The 23,132-nt window shown below is 34.6% G+C and overlaps 1 protein-coding gene and 1 pseudogene across 1 annotated transcript; both read left to right on the plus strand.

Annotated features, from left to right (window-relative positions):
- The first annotated feature begins 3,518 nt into the window (after positions 1 to 3,518).
- Positions 3,519 to 14,339, plus strand: LOC110887788 (annotated as a pseudogene).
- A 5,111-nt stretch (positions 14,340 to 19,450) lies between these two features.
- On the plus strand, positions 19,451 to 22,712 carry LOC118483911 (101 kDa malaria antigen-like). The gene is made up of 2 exons (XM_035979659.1): positions 19,451 to 20,332; positions 22,362 to 22,712. The coding sequence occupies exons 1-2, from the start codon at positions 19,463 to 19,465 to the stop codon at positions 22,458 to 22,460; spliced, it is 969 nt and encodes a 322-aa protein (XP_035835552.1). The 5' UTR covers positions 19,451 to 19,462; the 3' UTR covers positions 22,461 to 22,712.
- The last annotated feature ends 420 nt before the right edge of the window (positions 22,713 to 23,132 follow it).

The raw sequence follows: 23,132 nt of genomic DNA on the forward strand, positions 1-23,132 counted from the left end.
ACTTTAGTAAAGCTTCACGAATCTGTCCAAAACTCAGATTCCCAGCTGATTAGAGAGCAATTTAGTGAAGATTTAGGAGTTGTGAAAGTGTAAAATGGGTTGGAGAAGGTGGGTATTTATAATAAATGAGTTAGAAGGTGATTGGAGGTGATTAGAGGTGGATTAAAGGTGATTGGGTGAGGTTGGAGAGTTGGATTTCGTGCAAAATTTGAAAGAAAACACAATCTGCCGAAAACAGGGGCTTGCGTAGCGCGAGCATCAAGCCCCATACCCGTCGCGCTACGCGACGGGGTCCAATTTTCTGGATTAAGTTTGAAAAATGACAATTTGGTCCCTGTAGTTCATAGTTTAGGGTTTTTAAGAGTTTTAGGGGATGTTCTTGTCATATAAGCATTATTTAAGGGCAAGACAAGTATGTTTATCATAAACCAAGTATAATTGAGTGCATGAATGTCGAAATTAAGTATCGTTCTCGTTCAAAACACGTTCAATGCATAAGTTTAGTTTAATTACAAGTTTCGCACATAGTTTCCAAGAATCACGATTAAACATAGACTGATTCACCAAATCGAACATACGAGTATACATAGAATACGTTTAACATAGATGTAACAAAATATAAGCTTCATTAATGATCCAAGTCTCGATTTGATAAAGATTACAAGGAAAGAAACGATTACAAGAATACAAAGTTTCCAAAAATAGAATTACGAATCAAACTTTCTATAAATGGAAAGTACAAAATAGCCGGGCGTTACAATTACTCACTTTGCAACACACTAGATATGTCTAGATTAATGTGAAGCATCTAATAAAGTATTACAATATCTTTAAAAGAAACGAGAGACTATATTTTAAAGAAGAAGTGAGAACTAAAACCGGTTGATTACTTTAACTTTGTAATGTTCAAAGCTGACAAAATGTAATTTCGGGTTTATCCTTATGTCAGCAGACAAAACCTATCTCATGGAGGAGTCATAATGGACTGATATCAACAACCTAAGTTATAACGACATAATATAGTCACTAAATGTTGTTGGAAAGTTCAGACATAATTAACAGTAGCGAAGCTTGAAGTTTTCGTCAGGGGGTCGAAAACGTATATACCCAAAAATTTCTATAGAACCTGGGGGTCGAAAATGTATATACCAAAAAATTTCTATACGAAAACTACATGTACAACACTACTGAACGAAAAGTTCGGGGGGTCGGGCGCCCCTCCCGGCCCCTTATATACAACCTAAAATTGAATAGGATAAACGGTTATTAATCTTACTTTATAATAAAAGAAACCACTTTACGGACACTTGTCATCATATTAGGCCATCTCTTATAGATAATTATTATTTTAATTTAATTTTTTCTAATTAATTATAGATAACTTTCCTACTAAATATTATTTAATTTAATATATTATATTATAGATAATCCTCCTACTAAATATTATTAGTTTAATATCTTATGGATAATTATTATTTATTTTAATCTCTTTCTCATTCATAATATTATTTATATGAGTTAATATATTTGAACGTTTTGTTTAGTTTGGTATCAAATAAATTTTACGAAACATAAAATAAAATTAACTAATATTATTTATCATTTATACATTACGGAGTTATAAATAAATGGTTAAATTTATTGAGACTTCGTTAACAAATTTTGCAACAGAATAATCTATTTTATCACGAAAACCAAAATTTGTATTAATATATTAAATATTTTTATTTTCTCTATACACAATTACATTTACTCAACCCATGTAACGCATGAGGTTTTTTAAAATATAACTTTTTATTATTCGATATATAAAATTAGATTTATTCAATTCGTACAATACACGGGGTTTTTTAAGAATATATATATTTTTTTATTATTTAATACAGAAAATTACATTTATTCAAACCATGTAATGCGCATATTTTTAAGGATGTAATTTTTTATTGTTTGGTATATAAAATTACATTTATTCAACCCGTGTAATAAATGAAGTTTTTTAAAGACGTATTATTTTATTATTTGGTAAACAATATTACATTTATTCAACCCGTGTAATACACGTGGTTTTAAAGATATAACTTTTTTATTTGGTATATAAAATTACATTTATTCAACCCGTACAATATGGTTTTTATAGATATAACTTTTTATTATTTAATATATAAAATTATATTTATTCAACCCGTACAATAAATGAGGTTTTAAAGATATATTGTTTTATTATTTAGTATATAAAATTTATTTATTCAACCATGTGTAATACACGGGGTTATAACCTAGTTTAATATAAAGGATATATACAACAACACCAATTATTTTAATTTTTAGAAAAGATAAACGTTAAATAGGAAAAATGTTGGGTGAAAATCAAATCACTGCTCACAGAGTGTAAATAAGTTTGAATCTCTTGTGAGTTATTCGAGATTTTTTCGTTAAAAGTTTGAATTGATCAAACTGAACTCGAGCCATAATTGAAACTCTTTAATAAATAAACCCAAGTCTAAATACGATATTAATTATATAAAGAAGCTTGCATCCATGTTTAAATACAGAGTTTGCTACCTCGCGAGACTAAACAAATAAATAATTATTAAAATATAATATTAGTTATTTTATATAAAAACATAATAAGTGTTATTGTTTATAAATGTAGTGAAAGGTCTAATTAGCATATGTAAAATGCAATACATATAATTATGCATGTATTTAAATAAGTTAGTTCAATAATGTTGGAAAATAGTGAAAATGGAAAGTTTGAGAGTTCTAGTGTGGTCATCACCCTTATGTTAGAGGGTATGGTGACATTCCATCATTGGAGGACCATTCGTCACGTATGCGCCATGTCATAGAACTCCCAAGGATGATCACTAGAGGGTATGGGAGGATGATCCTACCCCACCAGTTTTTTTTTTTTTTTAAATTTCTATGCCCTATGTACAAGTATTGAAGCCTAATGTACAAGTCCCTAACACAAACAAACAACAAAGGGGGCCAACCATTGGAGGATCGTCGCCACCGTCTGAATTTCGACGTTGAAGACGGGACAGGATGGGGGACGGGGGGGGGGGGGGGGATGGGGTCGACGCCGGCGCCGGTGAAGGACGGACCGTCCTCAACGTCCATACCGTGCAGCCTTATGTTCTCCATGATCCTACACATCAGTGTCATACTGTCATGTCACTCACTTTTAATCCATTATTCAAAACCACTACCCTAAGGCCGGTGGGTGTGGCATGACGCCACCCCGCCACATCATCGACGATAGCGACCCCGGGGCGCCACCATCCATACCGCACGATTTAAAGGGGGGCGCCATCAATGTCTCGCCAGCACGTTAACGGAGGTGAATTGCTTTGATCGAGAGGTGTTTGGTCAAAGTTACCGTTGAACGGTAACATTCAATTTAAATTTTTTTTTTTATAAAATTCACCTATAAATACCCCACTTTTTTCTTAATTTTCATCCCTCTACCTCAATCTTTATACAAAATCTCTACATTTTTTTTATATAATCACACAATGTTTCCCGATAACCAAAACGCGTGGGATCCGAGCCATCCGTTTTGGGAAAGTGCGCCAAACAACGAGCAAGAAGACCCTTATCGAAAAGACCCGCAAACGGGTGAGCTTGGATATTATCGGATGCCACCTAGCACCCAAACTTCTCCTCATCCGACCACTCCACCGATTCCCGGTTTTTACGAATATTATTCCCAACCTCCATTTTTCCCCAAAACCCAAAACACACCCCAAACCCAAAACACACCCCAAACCGAATCCGTACCCGAAACCTAAGCCGAACCCGCTTCCTTAAAAGGTGGACGATCGAGAAGGCATCGTAAGAAGGATGAGACCGAAACATGTGCTCCTAAGAAGGTCGAATTGTGGACGCCTAAGGAAGAATTTGCGTTGGCACAAGCATGGCTCGACGTATCGGAAGATGAGATTGTTGGTAAATTTTATCTCCATAAACTTTTTTTACATACTTTTATAAACATATACTTTTGTAAATATATTTTTATAATTAAACATTTTTATAGGGAACGACCAAGATGTAAAGGTATTTTGGAGTCGTATACGTGAGAAGTTTTTCGCCGCAATGGGTCGTGACGAATATCGTACGGCCGACCTTTTTTTGGGAAAGTGGACCGCTATGAGGACGAAGGTTAGCAATTTCAACAATATACATACTAATCTCGTCAACTTTGCATTTTTTAGGATTTTGTAATGTTTTTCTTTTATTTTAATGAAATTATGTTTTTTTTTTAATTTTCTAGTTATTAAAATTGGCATTTAATTTAAAAAAAATAAAATATTTAAATAAATAAAATAATTAGGTAATGATAATGGGGGCTTTATACCACACCCTACAAGTTAAAAGAAGGGGCCTTAAAGCCCCCTATGTGAAGTTGATATGACGTGACGCTGAGGTGGTGTGATAAAGCCCCTAGGGGCTTTATACCAAACCCTCCAGCCTAAGGGTGTGGTCATGATCCAAACAACTATTCTCTTATTTTAATTTATTTTTGTGAAAAAAGGAAAAAGAAATATTGAAAAAGGAAATGAGACTCATGGTTGCCATGGTTTAATCCATGCCAACCATGGTGAATAAGACAAGGGGTGGTGTAGCAATTCTTTAATGGTCCTACATGACGATTGATGACCCAACCATGTCCCCACACCCTTTAGTCTAATATGATTTTCAATACGAATAACCATTACATATAATTATTATTAATACAATAATTATTAATTGGGTTTTGTTGTGTAATAACTAGAACCTATTAGCAATGTATAGAAGAGAATGGGAGTACAAGAGATGAATTTCTTATTGATATCACATACAAAATACATGAGCCACTATATATAGGCTAAAACATTAATACAAACATAAATGTGACATGGGGGTTAGAAATGTGGATAGTCACTAATAATGGATGCATTCATAACACTCCCCCTTGACTATCGACATGATGATATACTATTATTTAATACGCTTGGTGATGTTGCCTCGTTAAAAACCTTGCTAGGAAAACCCAGTGGGACAAAACCTCAGCTAAGGGAAAAAGAGTGCAGCGCGTATTGTCTCCCCCTGATACTTCTGGATCAGGTATGTTGCCTCATTAAGGAAAAAGAGTACATACACTGTGTATATTATGGGTACATTACTCCCCCTCAATTTTACTTGTATTTCTTGATGATGTTGAATCCAATCTTCTGTGACAATTGCTTGACTTGATATTTGGCGTAGTGTTCTTTGATTTAAGTGTTGTTGTCTACATTGTCTTCATACAGTATGGCTTGAGCTTCTCTTGATCAACTCTAATCTACATACTTCTTAAATATGCTGAAATCTTTGACCTTCATAACTTGTATCTGGATTGAGATCGAACTCTATGCAAGTCTAATATATATCAATCATAACCCAGGACGCCATATTGTTCTTGTGGAACTATCCTGTGTCTCGAGTTTGTAAATATGTCAAATAATTATTTAATGCGCTTTATAATTCTGCCTCGTTAAAAACCATGCCAGGAAAACCCAATGGGACAAAACCGTAGCTAAGGGAAAAGAGTGCACTACGCATTATACATAATTAACAACATGATTTATGATGATGTTAAATTAGTACTTCGGGACCTATAAGATAAACTGATACTACTGGATCAGTTATGTTGTCTCGTTAAAAACCTTACCAAGAAAAACCCAATGGGAAAAACTTAGTGAAGGGAAAAAGAGTGCAACATTTGAGATTAGAACTGTAATCTTACCAATACAACGTAATATCAGATGTCGTCTTGTTTGCAAGATACGTCAATGCTCTGATCGCAATTAAGTATGGTACTTCTTGACTAAGTAGTTCAACATCCTTTTCTAGGGGTTGATAAGAATAATTTTTCTATGTCAATCGATCAGACAATCGTTCATGTTCTCAACGAATGAGCTTTTTCTATATAACATCTTCTGGATGTAGTCAGATTAATGAGCAAAAATAGTACATATATACTCGAAACTACAGGTCGAGGATAACTACACTTTGTAAAGGTCATTCAAAATTTTCCTCTTTAGTTTGAGAGTTCCCTCTCGATAATGTTTACATTATCACTGTAAGAGTGAAATCTTGTTAAATAGATCTAGCTCATTTTATCAAAATTATACCTCTCTTTTCAGAGTATAGTCGAATGTACCACATACGAGTAGTTTCCTTTAAGATTCATATATATAACACATATGGGGTTATTGTTTCATAATGCTTTGAGCATTTTTAATCCTTCAGGGGTTTTCATACAGATGCCATTTGCAATTGTCTCGTACATGTATATGGTGATGACATCCATAAGTTGTTTTATCTGAAGTCATTCTGAGATTGTGAGGCCGCTTAAACATCTAAAGAGTATCGCATCCACTACAGGGGTATACGTTTCCTCATAATCAACTGCTGGGATTTGGGAAAAATCTTTATGTTAAAATGCGTGCCTTACATCGCAAAAACTCATTATTTACGTTTCCTTTTATTTAAAGACACCCATTTATAACCTACTGGTTTGACGTCTATGGGTGTTCGAACTGCTGGTTCGAAAACGTTTAGTTTGTCGAGCAAATTTAGTTCAACCTTAAGTCATGTAGCCATTTTGACTATTTGTGTGCGTACACTCTTGCACACTTTCTATATATGTAATCCTTTTCTTCATCGATTACATCTACTGCTATAGCATAATCAAATATATCATTTTACACGTGTTTCATTACGGTTCCATAGTGTACTTATTTTGTACATAATTCATCGCGATCTCATATTTGTTTGGTACTAGAGTTTCTTTTAGAACTCCATTAGCCTCTTTTAGGGTTTTGACAACAACCTTCTTTAAGGTTTAGTATGCAACCACTTCTGGGGTTTTGTATGCAACCACTTATGGTGTTTTGTGTGCCACCTCTTTTGGGGTTACACCAACTGCGTTACTCTGCTCTTTTTGTGTTTGTGGGTTTTATCTTTTTGGAACCGATTTATCTCTCACAATTTATTAATATGATAATCATTTTGTGAGTACTTCCATTCGAGCAGATAAGTTTAAGCTGGTATATGTGACTTTGTCACCTTATTTGTGTTAGTGAATGCATCTTGTATTTCATTTGTTATTATTTACAAATACACGCTCTTTCTTTTGGACTTCAGATTTGTATTGACCACTTCAGGGGTCGATATATAATATGATGCATTTTTTTTATGTTACCAGTCTTTCATTTTCTTGTCTCCCCCTAAGACTGGGAATACGATGTACATATCCCATTTATATGTTATGGTGGTGCTGTTGGTACATAGGTTGCACAACAAAATATATATAAAAAAATGGAAACTTGGTTCTCTTCAGGAGACCAGTTGTAATGGGGAGTATTTGTGATAAGCAGTTTGTTTTGAATTGATATAATCAATCGACGAATTCCGTCTCGACTACGTATGCCTCTCATTATATTTCACATTGTGCCCAACAATGGTCTCTACAATTGGGTTGTCAAAGAACAATGTTAAACCATGTAAAAAAACAACGTTCCATAGTGTTGGGCATATGCTACATACGGGTAGCTAAAAACTCACATGTAACCATGTATGAATGCCACAATCCACACAACTGTACATTTCAATGGTCCCATATAAGAGGGATTGTTTGTAGGAGTCTATTGTTTGGAAGGGTATAAAAATTTATTTGCCACAAAAAAAAAAAAAAAAAAAAAACTAACTAGACATATGATAAGGCATTTTGGGAGCAATGTTTTTAGATTACTTAGAGGTGCTAAGGTACCGGTTAGCATGTTTGATTGTTTAGCATATCATGATGCTATCTTGATGACCTATTTGGTCATGCCATGTGGTGAACGTATAAAGATTATAGTAACTTCTGGTTACTCACCATATTTGATTTAATGGAATATTGTGGAAAATTAGTATCATTTCTAGTAACTTCTAATATAGTCTTCTGACCATATTTGCTATATGATATATTTTAGATATTTAGTACATTTTCTTTTACACCATTCCAAGGTGATGACTTTTCATTCAAACATAGTGGAAACTTAATAAATTTCTTCGGTATACATTAGAATATGATGCATTATGAATTACAAAATTCGATATTAGCGGGTAAACTATCGATGCTCTTCTGGAGCATTTAATATGCTATTAACACGTGAAATAGTATCAATAACGTCTCTACCACGTGAAATATTATAGTTTTAGCCTTTGTTTAGAGGGAAAACATGTACTATTCATAAGGTTTTCCATCACTAGGCTATATGTTAGCCAAAAACGCCAAGTGCGATGAACTAAAATTTTGGTTAAACTTGAAAAATCATTATTAAAAACAAACGGGACTTTGTATACTTTTGGGAGAACTTCGGGTTCTCATCATTGATTTAGAATTCATGTGAGCATCAACACTAACTCAAATGAATTATTATCTATCAACTTAAGTAACTAACATCAGAGTAATTTACTTAAGCTAAAGTCCATTAATTATTTTCATAGCTATTTTTCATCATTTTCATGTGAGGGCTCATTTCTAATGACTATATCAATGTCTATTAATATTTGTTTAGCAACAACAAACAATTAGAAGAATAACCATACAATTAATTATGATGACTATGCATAGCATTGTAACAAGCTGAAATATCAAATCACTAAAGCATAACAATGTTTATCTCAGCGTAGTTGTTTTGGTAACCAGCTACCAATGAAATTTGTATTAATTTATTTAGTACATTTAACTTGTCAAAAGGCAATACATATAACATATATGTTATCTAAAACAATGAGACCAACAGAAGTATTGCTAAACAAATGGAAATATATATTTTGTTGCTAAAGAAAATATAACAGGCATCTTGAGAATTTTTGTGTCATGTTAATTTGCAAATAATATCTTTTACCACACAAATATTTTATAGAATCAACTCACATATTTAAATATCTAATAGCAACTAAAGGACTTATACAATTGCAATAACAATGATATACAACAAAGTTGACTAAGTAGTTATCATATTATAACATATTATCATATAAACATGTGCATTATTGTAATACCAATTGTATTTTGGTAGTTCATCATAAATTGTCTAAATACGTATACAAAAACTAATTAATTGACTAATCAAAACTCATAACCATAATAATAAAAGCACATAATGATTTAGAATTTGTAATGTCTTTTTGAAACCCCAAAATCTAATTAATGGACCAATCAAAATTCATAACCATAATAATAAAAGCACATAATGATATCAAAACTCATAACCATAATAATAAAAGCAAATAATGATTTAGAATTTGTAATGTCTCTTTAAAACCCCAAAATCTAATTAATGGACCAATCAAAATTCATAACCATAATAATAAAAGCACATAATGATATCAAAACTCATAACCATAATAATAAAAGCAAATAATGATTTAGAATTTGTAATGTCTCTTTAAAACCCCAAAAATAATAAAAACACATAATGATATCAAAACTCATAACCATAATAATAAAAGCAAATAATGATTTAGAATTTGTAATGTCTCTTTAAAACCCCAAAAATAATAAAAACACATAATGATATCAAAACTCATAACCATAATAATAAAAGCAATTTATCCCACAAGTAATAAGTTGATTACAATTCAAAAACCAAAACTAAATCTTCCAAGAGCTAGTTGACATACAAGTAGAATTATATTATTAAAATCTTTAGAGTAGTTTCAAAATGATCAATTGTGGAGAATTAAATATATATTGCATATTTGGGACAACTAAATTAACGCATAAATTCACTAGATACTTCAACTTTTCAAACCGTTAATGAAACATACCTATTCAGTTTAGTGTACCAAAACTTCTCTTGAAATCCAATAAAATATTTAATGATAAAAGGGAGATAACCAAGAGGTGTAAGAAATTAGTTACAATACTGTAAATAATCAATTAGAAAAACTAGAAAAACCATTGTGTTTCTGGTTTACCTTTGCTTTCTTTTCTTCACATCTCAATGTTTTTCGTAGGTGTTTGTTTGTGAAAAGAAAACTATTCAGATATGTTAACACATAGTAAAGTAAACAAAGAAGTAAAAACATTATGATCCTGGTTAAATAAGGATGATATCAATGTTGTTCATGATAATTTTAATCTTAAATCATAACCAATAAAAAGATCAAGAAAAACGTAAGTTAATTTTAGAGTTTTATCATACCAACAATCGATGAGAAAAGAGGAAATAAAATTAAAACAATTAAGGGTTTTCATACCAGATCAACAATTTTGTCTTTTATCTCTTTTGCCAACGTTGATATGACATGGTGTCTTGTGTTGATACAATCCAACTTCAAAAGCAATTCGTGCTGATAACGTGTTGTGTAATAACTAGAACCTATTAGCAATGTATAGAAGAGAATGGGAGTACAAGAGATGAATTTCTTATTGATATCACATACAAAATACATGAGCCACTATATATAGGCTAAAACATTAATACAAACATAAATGTGACATGGGGGTTAGAAATGTGGATAGTCACTAATAATGGATGCATTCATAACAGGTTTCTGTTTGTTATATAAAGAGTTTTGCATTGAACCACGATTTGTCTTAAATGGAGCTAAAATATATGGAATATTGATAATCAAGATCTACTACTTCTAATAAAGCAAAACAATCTTTGTCATGTGGCATTTGCTTAGACCACTTTTTTTTGCTTTTTTTTCGCCAAAACCATCCTCCTTAGCTTCTTTAATACGTTTCACTTCACTCCAAAACCCTAATACCCATCTCCTGCATCCTGTATCTATGGCAGTTTTCAGAAAACCCAAAAGCTCACACCCGTCGCTTTTCCTTTTCCTCATTCCATTTTCAGTTGAAGAACCCTAGACCTCTTCTCTCTACTTATGAAAGCAACCTGTTCGGATGTCGTTGCTCACCCTTTTGTAATTGGGACTATGAAGATGTGTGGCATCTATAACACCTTGTGTAAGACGATCCTTTGTTCAGTTTGATTACTAGGAGACACATATCCTAAATCCGCCTCACCTTTATCTTTTAACCCTTTTTCATGATTTCTTCTTCTATCTTTTTCTTTCCTTTTCCAAAACACCACCACCATTTGTGATTCTTTAGGGTTTGCAATTTGATGCTTTATGAATTTAGGGTTTTAGTGTGGCTGTTGATTATGTATGAGGTTTGATTATATGCATTGGGTTTTAGACATTAGATATGCAGGATAAAAGTTAATTCAAAATTTTAATTAGGTGTTTTTAATGTCAGATATGTGAATTCTATTTTGACAGTCACATTTTGGTTTTGTATGATGTTTAGACTTTCGAATGATTATCAACAAAAGAGTTTTAGTTTTTATGATTTTATTATGTTGCAACTTTTAGAAATACTTACATTAGCTTGTCTACTCTTGGATGTGAACATTTGTTGGAATTCGTGAATATTTTTCTCATATGATTATCTGCCCAGTCAATAGAAATTAAAGTTTAGATTTTTTTTTTTTTGATTTGAATACAATCTGATTAACCTGTGATATCTAGATACAAGTGTATGTATTTGGTAAAGCAATTTTCATGGTGAAGTTTAGCTTTTTAAGTTTTGTATGGAGATCATTCATCTTTTAAGCATGCTATGTATCTATATTTTATACCTGTAATCCTTTTTTATATGACAATAATGTGCATTAACTCTAATTATGTTTATATTTTATACGGCTTTTTGTTTTTTGCCAATATGGTTGATTGAGAAGTTTGTACAACTGAAAACAAAGAGATTGGAATGCGTTTTAAAATGTTAGCATAGTATTTACATAGGTTCAATTTTGCATAGTGATGGAAAGGTGGAGACATTTTTACTAACTTTTACGATGGATTTGTGTTATTGAGTTTTGTATTTATTTAGCTGAAGTTAAAACACTGTAGGTGGATATGTTTTTTTATTTGCAAACACGTAACTTTTTTCATGTGCAGGTTCCTGATCTTTCAGTGGAGGATTGCATCACCGCCACCGCTTCAAAACACCCAATCTACATGCCCCACACAGCCGGTAGGTACCAAGCTAAAAGATTCTGGAAATCCCAATGCCCAATTATTGAACGTTTGACCAACTCTCTTATGATGCACGGGAGAAACAATGTTAAAAAGTTGATGGTTGTTCGCATATAGTGGACCAAGAGAAGATGCAACTAGAATTGGTTCTTCTGGTGTTGTTAGGCGTCAGGCCGTTGATATTTCTCCTTTAAGGCGTGTTAACCAGGCTATCTATCTGCTTACCACTGGTGCACGTGAGAATGCGTTTAGGAATGTCAAGACCATTGCTGAGTGTCTAGCTGATGAGCTTATCAACGCTGCCAAGGGTTCTTCAAACAGGTACCTTTTTATAAAATAAATTTTGCAGTTATATTTATTTTTTATTTTTGCTGATTCGGCAATGGCTTGATTTTTTTCTTTTGTGAAGCTATGCTATTAAGAAAAAAGATGAGATTGAGAGGGTTGTCAAGGCCAATCGTAAGATTTAACGTCAAGGTACTCGGTTTTGGTTGTTTTGTTTTGGTGTTTTTATGAAAAGTAGTTAATTATCAAACCTTTTGGCAGTTCTGTTATGGATTTGGTTTTGGGCTTTTTAAGGAAAATAATTTTATTAGCTAGGAGGTTCAAGGGGGAAAAAGGTTGTTTTCTTGAAGCAGCTTACATCTGAGTTGTTACAGCAATAGATCACTGGTAATTTTCTTTGTTTATTGTTTTAAGATTGTAGAAACAATAAGTTTTTCCTTGAACTATTGTTGTTTGTGATATATAAAGGTGAATATTTGATACTATTTTGCTATGAAGGCGGTGTTCACCAGGGTTTCTAGCATTGAAATCAAAAGGATTACCGTTGCCCTTGTGGAATATGAAGGCGAGTAACATAGTTTTCGAATGGTAAGGATAGATAAAATATATAAATAATTACTATTTTAAGTTTTGTTTCCCATATGAACTTGCATCATTTTTGTTATATGCAGGCTGAAAACATTAAGTTTACAGTTGAACAACAGATGGTGTTTTTCGCGCGTTTTGTGGGACACTTCAAAGTCGCAGATGAGTTTAAGTTTGTCAAAATTGATAACTTTGTTTAGTGGTTTGTATGTTTCATCATGTTTTACTTCAATGGGGCCTTAGAGGTTTGATCCATTTGTTGACCTTTTCGAGTTCTTTTTAATAATAATCCCTAGAGCATTCAGAGCCTGAAAGTAGAATAAAAATTAGATAGTTGACTTTTAAGGTCAAAGATTTCATTTTTCTAAATTCATAGTTGTTTTGCTACATATTTAAGACTAGAATTTTATCTACATCGCAACTGGTTTTATACATCATTGAATTTTTATTCTTGGTAAAAAGAGTTAAGATTTTACATATTAGATAATTCAAAGTTTCCCCCCAAAGTCAAAAGTTGCCCATTTGGTTTTTCTTTCAAGAGAATTTGGGTTATAAATTCTATTCTACAAAGGGGTGTATTTCCCTTGCTTGAAATCGAATTATAAACTATTTTGATATTAATATTTTCTCTTAAACAAATACACAATATGTAACATATATAATTAATTAAACATTTTAATTGAGGTAAGCTAAAGAGATTTCAATACCAACTAGACTTAAAAGATTACGTGATCGAGCCTGGGTTGGCAAGTCACATTATACAACAACCATCACTCAGGGGGCTGCAAAAGTATTAATTTTGATGATTGGACAACATGCATACATGGATGTCTATCTTTTCCTTCTACATTTGACTGCGGAAATATTAGTCGGTAGGCTTTTTACTTCAGTTCCGAGTGTTTTCCAACGTTTTTTTTTTTGGTTTGTTGGCAAGATCGCTTCCATTTTTAAATTGCATAATACTATGTTTGTCTTGCAGAGTCACTGTTTAATGCTTTAGCTACTGCTGCCTTTTTTAAGTTTCAAGGTCAGTGTCTTCATCCACGTAATCTACGATTGCTAAATGTCTACTACCCAATAAATCATCAGGTGTTTTTTTTTGTTAACTTGATCAAGCTGAGTATAGTATGCTTCTTATTTGTTGATAGAGAAATATTGTATGCTTCCCACCATTATATATAACTTTTGCCCCGTATAATCTATGATTGCTAAACGTTTATATAATCCCCTTGAAACTCTGCTACCCAATAAACCACGAGTCTTTTCTTTTCAGTTGATGAAGCAGAGGCTTAAAAATTGGTTACAGTAAATGTGTAATATATACATCTTTACATTTTCTAAACTTATCCCCCGTTTTAACAGTATCAATATCATTCAAAACTGAATTGTTCAACTTATCTTTACAATATACTATATAGTTTGTGAAGCTTGGCTTATTTGGATTTTATTATTGTTTTGCCAGTTAAGTTGTTTCTAATTTATGTGAAAACTATTGGATTTGCCATCCTTTTTTATGATTGTGAATTGCGATACTTTCAACTCATATGGTTTGCATGTACATGCTATATAACAAAATATGAGTGTAGCACTAATGTTTGAGTCAGGTTCCAAGCCAAATAAAGTGTGTGTGTGTGTGTGTATAGGCGAAGGTTCTATGCAGAACACTAAATATTGTGAGAATACGCAGAACCAATGTTTTAAAAACCGGTAAATAACGGCCGGTATTACCGGTCTCGGATGTAAATACGGTACGAAACACTCAGGTAAATTAGTGAAATGGCATGCGAGTTGTGCCGGCGGTAAAACCCGGTATACCGGTTTGAACCGTAATACCGGTACCGGACCAAGATAACTTTTAGGGTTTGAAACTTTGGTTTTTTACGCTTTTTAATGGCCCATCCCTAATTTTAAACGTAAACCGTTTTGGCTTCACTCACAAACATAAAAAAGATCAAAATTTAAAAGCATCATTACTTCATCTCTTACGGTTCATCACCTGCTCATCCACGACATTCTGTCCATCTTCAGTGGTTCATCTTCATCATAAAATAGTGGCCGATGAAAGTGTATTTGTTGTGGATCCACGTTCGAAACTGAAACAACCCTTCTGCCCGTTCCTTTTTAGTATATAAAACAGTTGAATTATTAGCTTGATGATGTTTTTCATACTCGTACTTAATGCACACATTACTTAATGTACAAAATATATAGTTAACTAGGCAACCCAGTTGAACCACCCGGTACAACCCGGTTTGAACGGTTGACATGACATTTGGAAACCGAAGGTTGAGGTTGCATGTTTTTTCCGTACTTATGAACCCTCCAGTTGATGATGAATGCTATATGGCGGACATTGTTGACACGTGTATACCTCTTTGCGACACAGTCGTGGATGGGGAAAACACAATGGAGGATTGTTATATGTTTGACAGGTCATAGGTGGAGGTGGAAAGGAGCACAGACGAGGAAGTGAAAAGTTTGGAGGTGCTTGCGGTTAGAGAAGGAAAACCGACATGGACGCACCAAGTTGAGAGTTTACCGGAGAGCATTGATACTAAATTGAAGCCGTCATTAGTATAGCCTCCGGAGGTTGAGTTGAAAGCATTGTCGAAGCATCTCAAGTATGCTTCCCGGTTATCATTGCATCAAACTTAACCGCGGAGCAAGAGGTGAGATTGATGGATGTTTTGGTCACCAATCGGGCGGCGATTGGATGGACCATTGCTGATTTGAAGGGCATTAGTCCCTCGGTGGTGATGCACAAAATCATCACGGAAGAGCATGTGACTCCCGTTCGAGATGCACAACGGAGATTAAACCCGAATATGTGGAAAGTGGTGAAAAAGGAAGTGCTGAAATGGCTTGATGCGGGTATTATTTACCCGATTTCGGATAGTCAATAGGTGAGCCCAACACAGACGGTTCCCAAAAAAGCAGGTATACAAGTCGTCAAAAGTGACGCAGGTGAAGAGGTAGCCACTCGGCCGGTAACCGGGTGGCACATTTGTATTGATTATAGGAAGTTGAATACCGCAACTTCCAAAATCATTTTCCTTTACCGTTCATTGATCAAATAGTTGAGAAATTGTCGGGGCAACAATTTTATTACTTCCTAGATGGCTATTCTGGTTATAACCAAATTGCCATCCATCCAGAAGATCAATCAAAGACCACGTTTACTTGTCCCTACGGCACATTCGCATTTAAGCGAACACCGTTTGGATTATGTAACGCCCCCGCCACCTTCCAAAGGTGTATGATGAGTATCTTTTCAGATATGGTGGGGAAGTCTTTGGAAATCTTCATGGATGATTTCTCAATTTTTAGGTCATCATTTGAGGCTTGTTTGGACCAACTAGATAAAGTGTTAAAAAGGTGTGTCGAAACTAGTTTGATCCTAACTTGGGAAAAGAGCCATTTTATGGTTCAAGAGGGAATCGTGTTGGGACACGCGGTGTCGAGTCGTGGGATAGAGGTTGATCGTGCAAAAGTACAAGTTATATCTACTTTGCCATATCCCACGACTGTTAAAGGTGTTAGGTCATTTCTAGGTCACGCAGGGTTTTATCGACGGTTTATTAAGGGTTTTAGTGATATAACTAAGCCTTTGTGTAACTTGTTGTTAAAAGATCAACCGTTTGATTTTAATGAAAATTGTCAAAACGCTTTTAACAAGTTAAAAGAAAAGTTAGTTAAGGCCCCAATCTTGCAATCGCCCAATTGGTCTTTACCTTTTGAAATTATGTGCGATGCAAGTGATTATGTGGTGGGGGCCGTGTTGGGACAACGGGTTGACAAGAAACCCGTTGCCATATACTACGCGAGTAAGACTCTTTCGGATGCACAATTGAATTACACCACTACCCAAAAAGAGCTACTCGCGGTGGTATATGCATTGGATAAATTTCGGTCATATATATGGGGTAGCAAAGTGATTATTTATTCTGATCACACTGCAGTCAGGTACCTGATGGAGAAAAAGGATGCTAAGCCGAGATTGATTCGATGGGTATTGTTGCTCCAAGAATTTGATTTGGAGATACGGGACAAAAAGGGTATCGAGAATGTGGTGGCGGACCATTTGTCCCGGTTGATGGTTGATGAGGATCCTAAATCGTTAGAGATCAATGAGTCTTTTCCCGATGAGCATATTATGAAATTAGACAAGTTACCATGGTATGCTAACATTGTGAATTATCTTGTTACAGGTGACTTACCGGCACATTGGGATGGACGGAAGAGGCTGTTGGTGTACTACGTCTATTGACTTCGTCTTGTATCATGTAATAGGATAAGATAGGTTAGAATAACCAGTGCACGAGGTTCAAGAAACGAAATGTGATGAATTATCATGTTGGACCGCTTATATGAACAATGTTCATAAAAGTGATCCAAGCTATCTTGTCTGGATCGCTCATAGGGCAGGTACACATAGGCGATCCAGAAACTCTATAAATAGGTGCATGGTGGTTTCATTTGTAACGGCTCGGAACTTGTAACGAAGTGCTGCCGAATTGCTTCCAGGTTGTAAACATTATCAGAATCAATAAAGTGAAGCATTATATTTAGTTTGAGCATCTAATTCACTGATTCCGCCTTTGAATTAGAGAAACGACTCTTCTAATCGACTCATTCAGGGTCAACGACGATCCAACAAGTGGTATCAGAGCTCAGGAAGAAGAGTTCAGCTCAAATTTGATCCGTTTTCTTTCTTCTACACCTTCTTTTTCGATTTAGACAAGTTTCCACGGTTAAAATCGGACGAATTTTTCACAGGACGTGTATTATTGGACAATAACAAACCCTAGAAAGTTTTAGATTGAAATTCGGACTAAAAATGGGTAAAACAGGCTAAAAACTTAGGATCGTGTTTTCGGACATTCTGAACCGCTCGAAATTCCTGTTTGGATTACTTGGATCGCTCGAACGTTCATCGCCTGGACCGCTTATTCGTACAGTATAGAGTCTGGACCGCTCCAAAAACTGCCTTGGACCGCTCGAACGAACGATATCTGGACCGCTCATAAGACATTTTCTGAACCGCTCGTATGACATTTTCTGGTCCGCTAGATTAAACTTGTTTGGACGGCTTATAGATACATAGATTGGTTTGCTTATTCGGTCAACTGTTTTGGTCCGCACACCCGACTTGGTCCGCTTATTTGGTCCAATCCAGTTTGCTCTTTTAGTCAAAGTTGTTGGTTCGCTTATCTGTCCAACCAGTTCCGCTTATTTGTCTATATTGGTTTTTGTTCATACGATCAATCTGATTTCATTCAAGTGTCAAGATTATTTCTCGACAACCGAGTGTTAGTATATTTCAAAATTACTGGATATTGTTTGAACTGATTAAATTTGTTTGTTTGCTTCCAGGTTATTGATTTTCAGGAGATCAAAAATGTCGAACAACGGTGAAGAATTCTACAATACATTCTACAACGCGTTCACTTCCGAATCGTCAGATAGAAGAGCTGAGTTGAAAGAGTATTTAAAAGAGATTTCGGATAATCTGAAATTCGAAAACATGTACGGAAGTCAACAAAAGCCACCAAAATTGATGAAAGTTGAAGATTATAATTGGTGGAAAAACAGGTTTGAAGGATGGGTGAAAGCTTTTGCTCCTGAAAGCTGGTTAAAATTAGTAACTGAATATCAAGCACCAGAAAAAGCAGGAGGAGAGTTAATCGAGGAGAAAGATTATACAGAAAAAGATGTAAAGAATGTTGTTGCTGAATACAGAATGATAACTTTGATTAAACAGTCAGTTAGAGAGGATATTATTTCATTACTTGAACAAGAAAAAACGTCAAAGAAATTGTGGGAAGCATTGGAGAGAAAGTGTGTCGGGAGTAACGAGATTGTAAAGAATAAGAAGAAATTGTTGCGTAAAGAGTTTGAAGTGTTCAATTGCATGAAAAATGAATCTGTTTGTAAGATGTTAGAAAGATTTGGACATCTGAAAATGGAGCTGATGAGATATAACATAGACTATTCTGAAGAATTGATGGTGGATAAATTGTTTGATGCATTGCCAAATGATCAAGATTGGCAATATTTTGCTCTTATGCTGAAGAATACAATCAAGCCAGATGATCTAAAAGTTGACTTGCTGATTGAGAGGCTTGAAAGCCATGAATTGGAGTTAAAGAGATCTAAAGTCAACAGTCCAGCATATCAGCAGAATGTAGAGATTTATTACAGAGGAAATGTACCAAATGCTGGTTCTCCAAAAATAGCATTTTCTGCTGAAAGTTCGAAATCAGTCAACAATGAAAGTCTTCACAGTGGTTTTCACAGTGATTCTTCTTCAAACACTTCAGATCAAACTGCTTCAAAGAATGTATTTCAGTGTAATATCGCAATCGATTTAAAGAATGGGCAGAACTTCAGTGAAGAATCAGCAAAACAACAGATGGTTTTCTTAGCATCTGTATTGGAATCGTATGAAGGCCTCGTTGCAGGGAAGATTGGAAATACCAATTTGACAAAAGAAGAGTATGATCAAATAGACCCCGAAGAAATGGAACTGATGGATATCAGATGGTGCATGGCCAGTGCAGTTCGTCGAGCACAACGGTTCATGGAAATTACGGGGAGGAAGTCAATTGGAGGGCCATCTACTAAACTGGGTTTTGACAAATCCGAAGTGACATGTTTCAAATGCAAACAGAAAGGTCACTTCAATCGCGAGTGCATAAACTCGTATGTTGCTGAAGATTCTGAAAATCCGTTCAACGAAGACTATTACAAGAAAGCGATTTATCATCAAAATAAGTCTGAACCACCAAGGTTGAAGCAGCAGGAAGAAAAATCAAGGGCTCTTGCAGTCACTTATGAGGACGAAGGTTATGACTGGAGCAAAGAAGTTCTTCCAGAACAGGATGCTGTTGGTTATGCATTCGTGGCAAAAGATGATCATGATACATGGTGGAGAAAAGATAGTGCAAGATGGGAGATTGGCAAGCTGTATGAACCATTTCAAGAAGCACAGAGAGCCAAGAGATGGAATGAAGAGTTGGAGTGTTACTTGGATCCACAGGGGAATCCAGTGGTAGATCCGTCAAAAGTTGATTTTGATGCTGTAACTAATGTGTTTCCAAGTGAGCGTGTTTTCAACACAAAAAGACTTTCTGATAGCAGCTATCTGCCAGAGTTGATGAACAAGTTGAAAGAAGTTTTTGAAGCTAGTCTACTGAAGGTAGTAGAGATGAAGAAGAGAAAAGAAGAAGAGTTGAAGAAGATGATTGAAGAGGTAAAGACTGTTGCAAAGCTTGCTGGTGAAGAAAATGAAAAAGCTGAGGAAGAACAAAAGCTGAAAGAGATGGAAGAAAAAGTTGAGAAGATACAGGAGACAAAAGCAGCTGAGCACGTCGAGGTGTCAATTACTGAGGTAATCAAATCTTCTGGATTATCAAATGTTGAATTGGTTGTTGAAAAAGAAAACAAGTGCAGGAATTGCATTGAAAAGTGCAAAGCCTGTATTGAAAAAGAAGAAATAATCAAAACAAAAGATAATGAAATGAACAAATTTGAAAATGCGTTAAAACTGAAATGTAAAGAAAGGATTGACACAGAACAAAGTTTAAAATTGAAAGTTGAGAAATTAACACAGAAATGTCATGATTTTGAAAAAGAAAATAAGGTTTTGAAAGAAAAATGTGATACAAAATGTGTTGATTGTATTGAGAAAGAATCTAAGTTTCTAGAGTTACAAAAACAGTATGATTCTTTAAAATGGTCAAGTCAGAGAGTACAAGAAGCTTATGATACTTTGAAGAGCCAAGTCAAAAGTTTTGATCAGAGATTGTCTGAAACTTTAACAACCAAAGAAATGTATGAAAGACAATTTAAAGAAAAGCAAATTGAATTAAACAAGCGTGTTGATGAAATAGCTAATCTTAAACAAGTCTTGGCTGAAAAAGAAAAGATTGTTACAAAACTTCAAAGTTATCATAACTCTTCGTACATTCTTGAACGTATTTTCAATATCACACCAGATGACAAAGATACTAATAATTGTAAAAAGGGTATTGGTTCAGAGTTTCATCAGGTACCACCACCTTTGAGGGACAATTATACTTTTTATGATGAGGAAAAGGTGGCAAAGGGTTTGAACATAGCTGACCAATTACCTGAAAGTATCGATGTTACTTACACCAAATCTGATGATGCTGATGATTCAGAGGTGGTATGTAAGGTGGGTGATAGTGTTTTGAAAGGTAAGTCTGAATCACAGGATGAAGATGAAGGAAATCTGTATGATGGATATCTGAAAGATACAAAATCCGAGAAGAATTTGAATGATGATTCAAAAGGATTGGTTTATACCATGATTGGATCGGACAAACTATTCTTAGATGTTGTTTTCCCAATTCAGAATGTGATTTCAGAGAAAATTGACAAAGTTTTCAAGATGGTTGAAATTGAGAAGTCTGAAATGTCGAAGTTTGCTGGTAAAGGTTTCAAAGGGTCTTATAACAAACCTGGTTCTAAGAAGAAAAACATGAAGTCTGGTTTGGGGTATAAGAAGAAACATAATCAAAACAGAACTGAAAGGTCCAATTTTCAGACAAAAATGAATTTTGTTCAAGGAAAAAGTTTCACCGAAGAAGAAAAATTCAAAATTGGAAAACAATCTAATGCAGAGTTTGAGGCTATGAAAAAGAAACAACAACAGCCAAAAGATGTGTCAAAGAAAGTGTGTTTTAAATGTGATCAAATTGGACATGTTGCACGAAAGTGTCCAAATCCAAAGCCTGTTGATGTTGAGACACAGAAATCTGAGAGTGTGAAACCGCGGTCAACCAGATTTGATTCAAGACAAACTTGGCGGTATACAACAAACAAGTTTGCCTCAAATCAAAATTGGAAATCAAACCCGAACAGGTTTAATTCTAGACAGACCTGGAATTCTCACACACCCAGAATGAGAACATCATGGAGTCGGAAAACATCGGTTGGTATGACAAAACCTCAAAAGATTTGGAAACCTAAAAATGTTGTTCAAACTCAAAAGGTTCAGAAAGAAACAAATTTTTACAAAAGAGGTACTCCGAAAGGTCAAGTGTGGTCTGTTAAGAAAAGTGTTGATTTGATGAAAGATGAGAAACAGAAACAAAGTTGGAAACCAAAAACTGACACAATATGTTCAACTTCTGAGGTGAAAATGTCTGAGGTTTCAGATGTGGTTGCCTATGATGCAAATGTTCCACCGCTTAAGGCTGAAAATTTTAAAATTCAGGTTGCTAGAATCAAGGTTACACCTAAGGCTCCTGAGGCCTGGGTGGACACCATGTTTGATTAAGTGGTTGGAATTGCCGGAGCTTCCTGGAGTGCGAAGCATGAATCGGCATTTATCTTTATTGATTTAAATTTTTATGACAAATTGTTTGTGTATTTGATAAGGTTTAAATGTGCAGGTGATAATTGCTGATGAAGATTGTGAGAGTGTTGCACAGGAAGAGGTTGAAGATCCCTGGTTTTGGTCAGACAGGGAGTTTGTTTGTTGTTTTGTATAAGTTTGAAGTTGTGTTTGATGATTGCTGATTGATTGTTGGTTGTTTGTTTGGTTGGTTGATGATTGTGATGTTTGATGTTAGTTTTCTTTGAATACGTGGTGTTGGACTATGCCGAAACACTCACGGCGGAACAAACATGATTTCTCACAAGTTGAAGAACGGTTGTCTAATTGTAAAAATCAATGGGTTGTAAATCATGGGGGTACGTTATATTTTCTGCGAAACAGAGCATGAGATGCAGAAAATGGATGGCGAGACAAAGTTATCAGTATCGGTTTGTCAAATTTCTTTAATGGTTTTGCATTTTAGGGGGAGAAATATTGTTAGAAAATACAAAAACATTAGAAAATTTGAAAAAGCCAAAAACATGATAAAATCAAAAATTTGAGTTTTGCGTAAAAAGAGGAAATGATAGTACATCAGTAGACAGTTACAGTATGCTAAAGAAATGTAATGATTAAATAGCATTAAGCAGTCTCACAGATGATATGTCGATAGGTTTTTATACATTTAGTAAGCTTTTTCGGGATATAAACCTAAATTCAAACTTGCTTATTTCGTGGGGAACACTACTTGGATATATAGGTAACCCCTGAAATCTCGTTTGAAAGGTCTCATATTCTGATATACTAGGTGTTTATACTCTATGATGTCTGGGGTATTATTCCGGGA

The sequence above is a fragment of the Helianthus annuus genome, chromosome 11 (assembly GCF_002127325.2).
Source record: "Helianthus annuus cultivar XRQ/B chromosome 11, HanXRQr2.0-SUNRISE, whole genome shotgun sequence".
Lineage (NCBI taxonomy): Eukaryota > Viridiplantae > Streptophyta > Magnoliopsida > Asterales > Asteraceae > Helianthus > Helianthus annuus.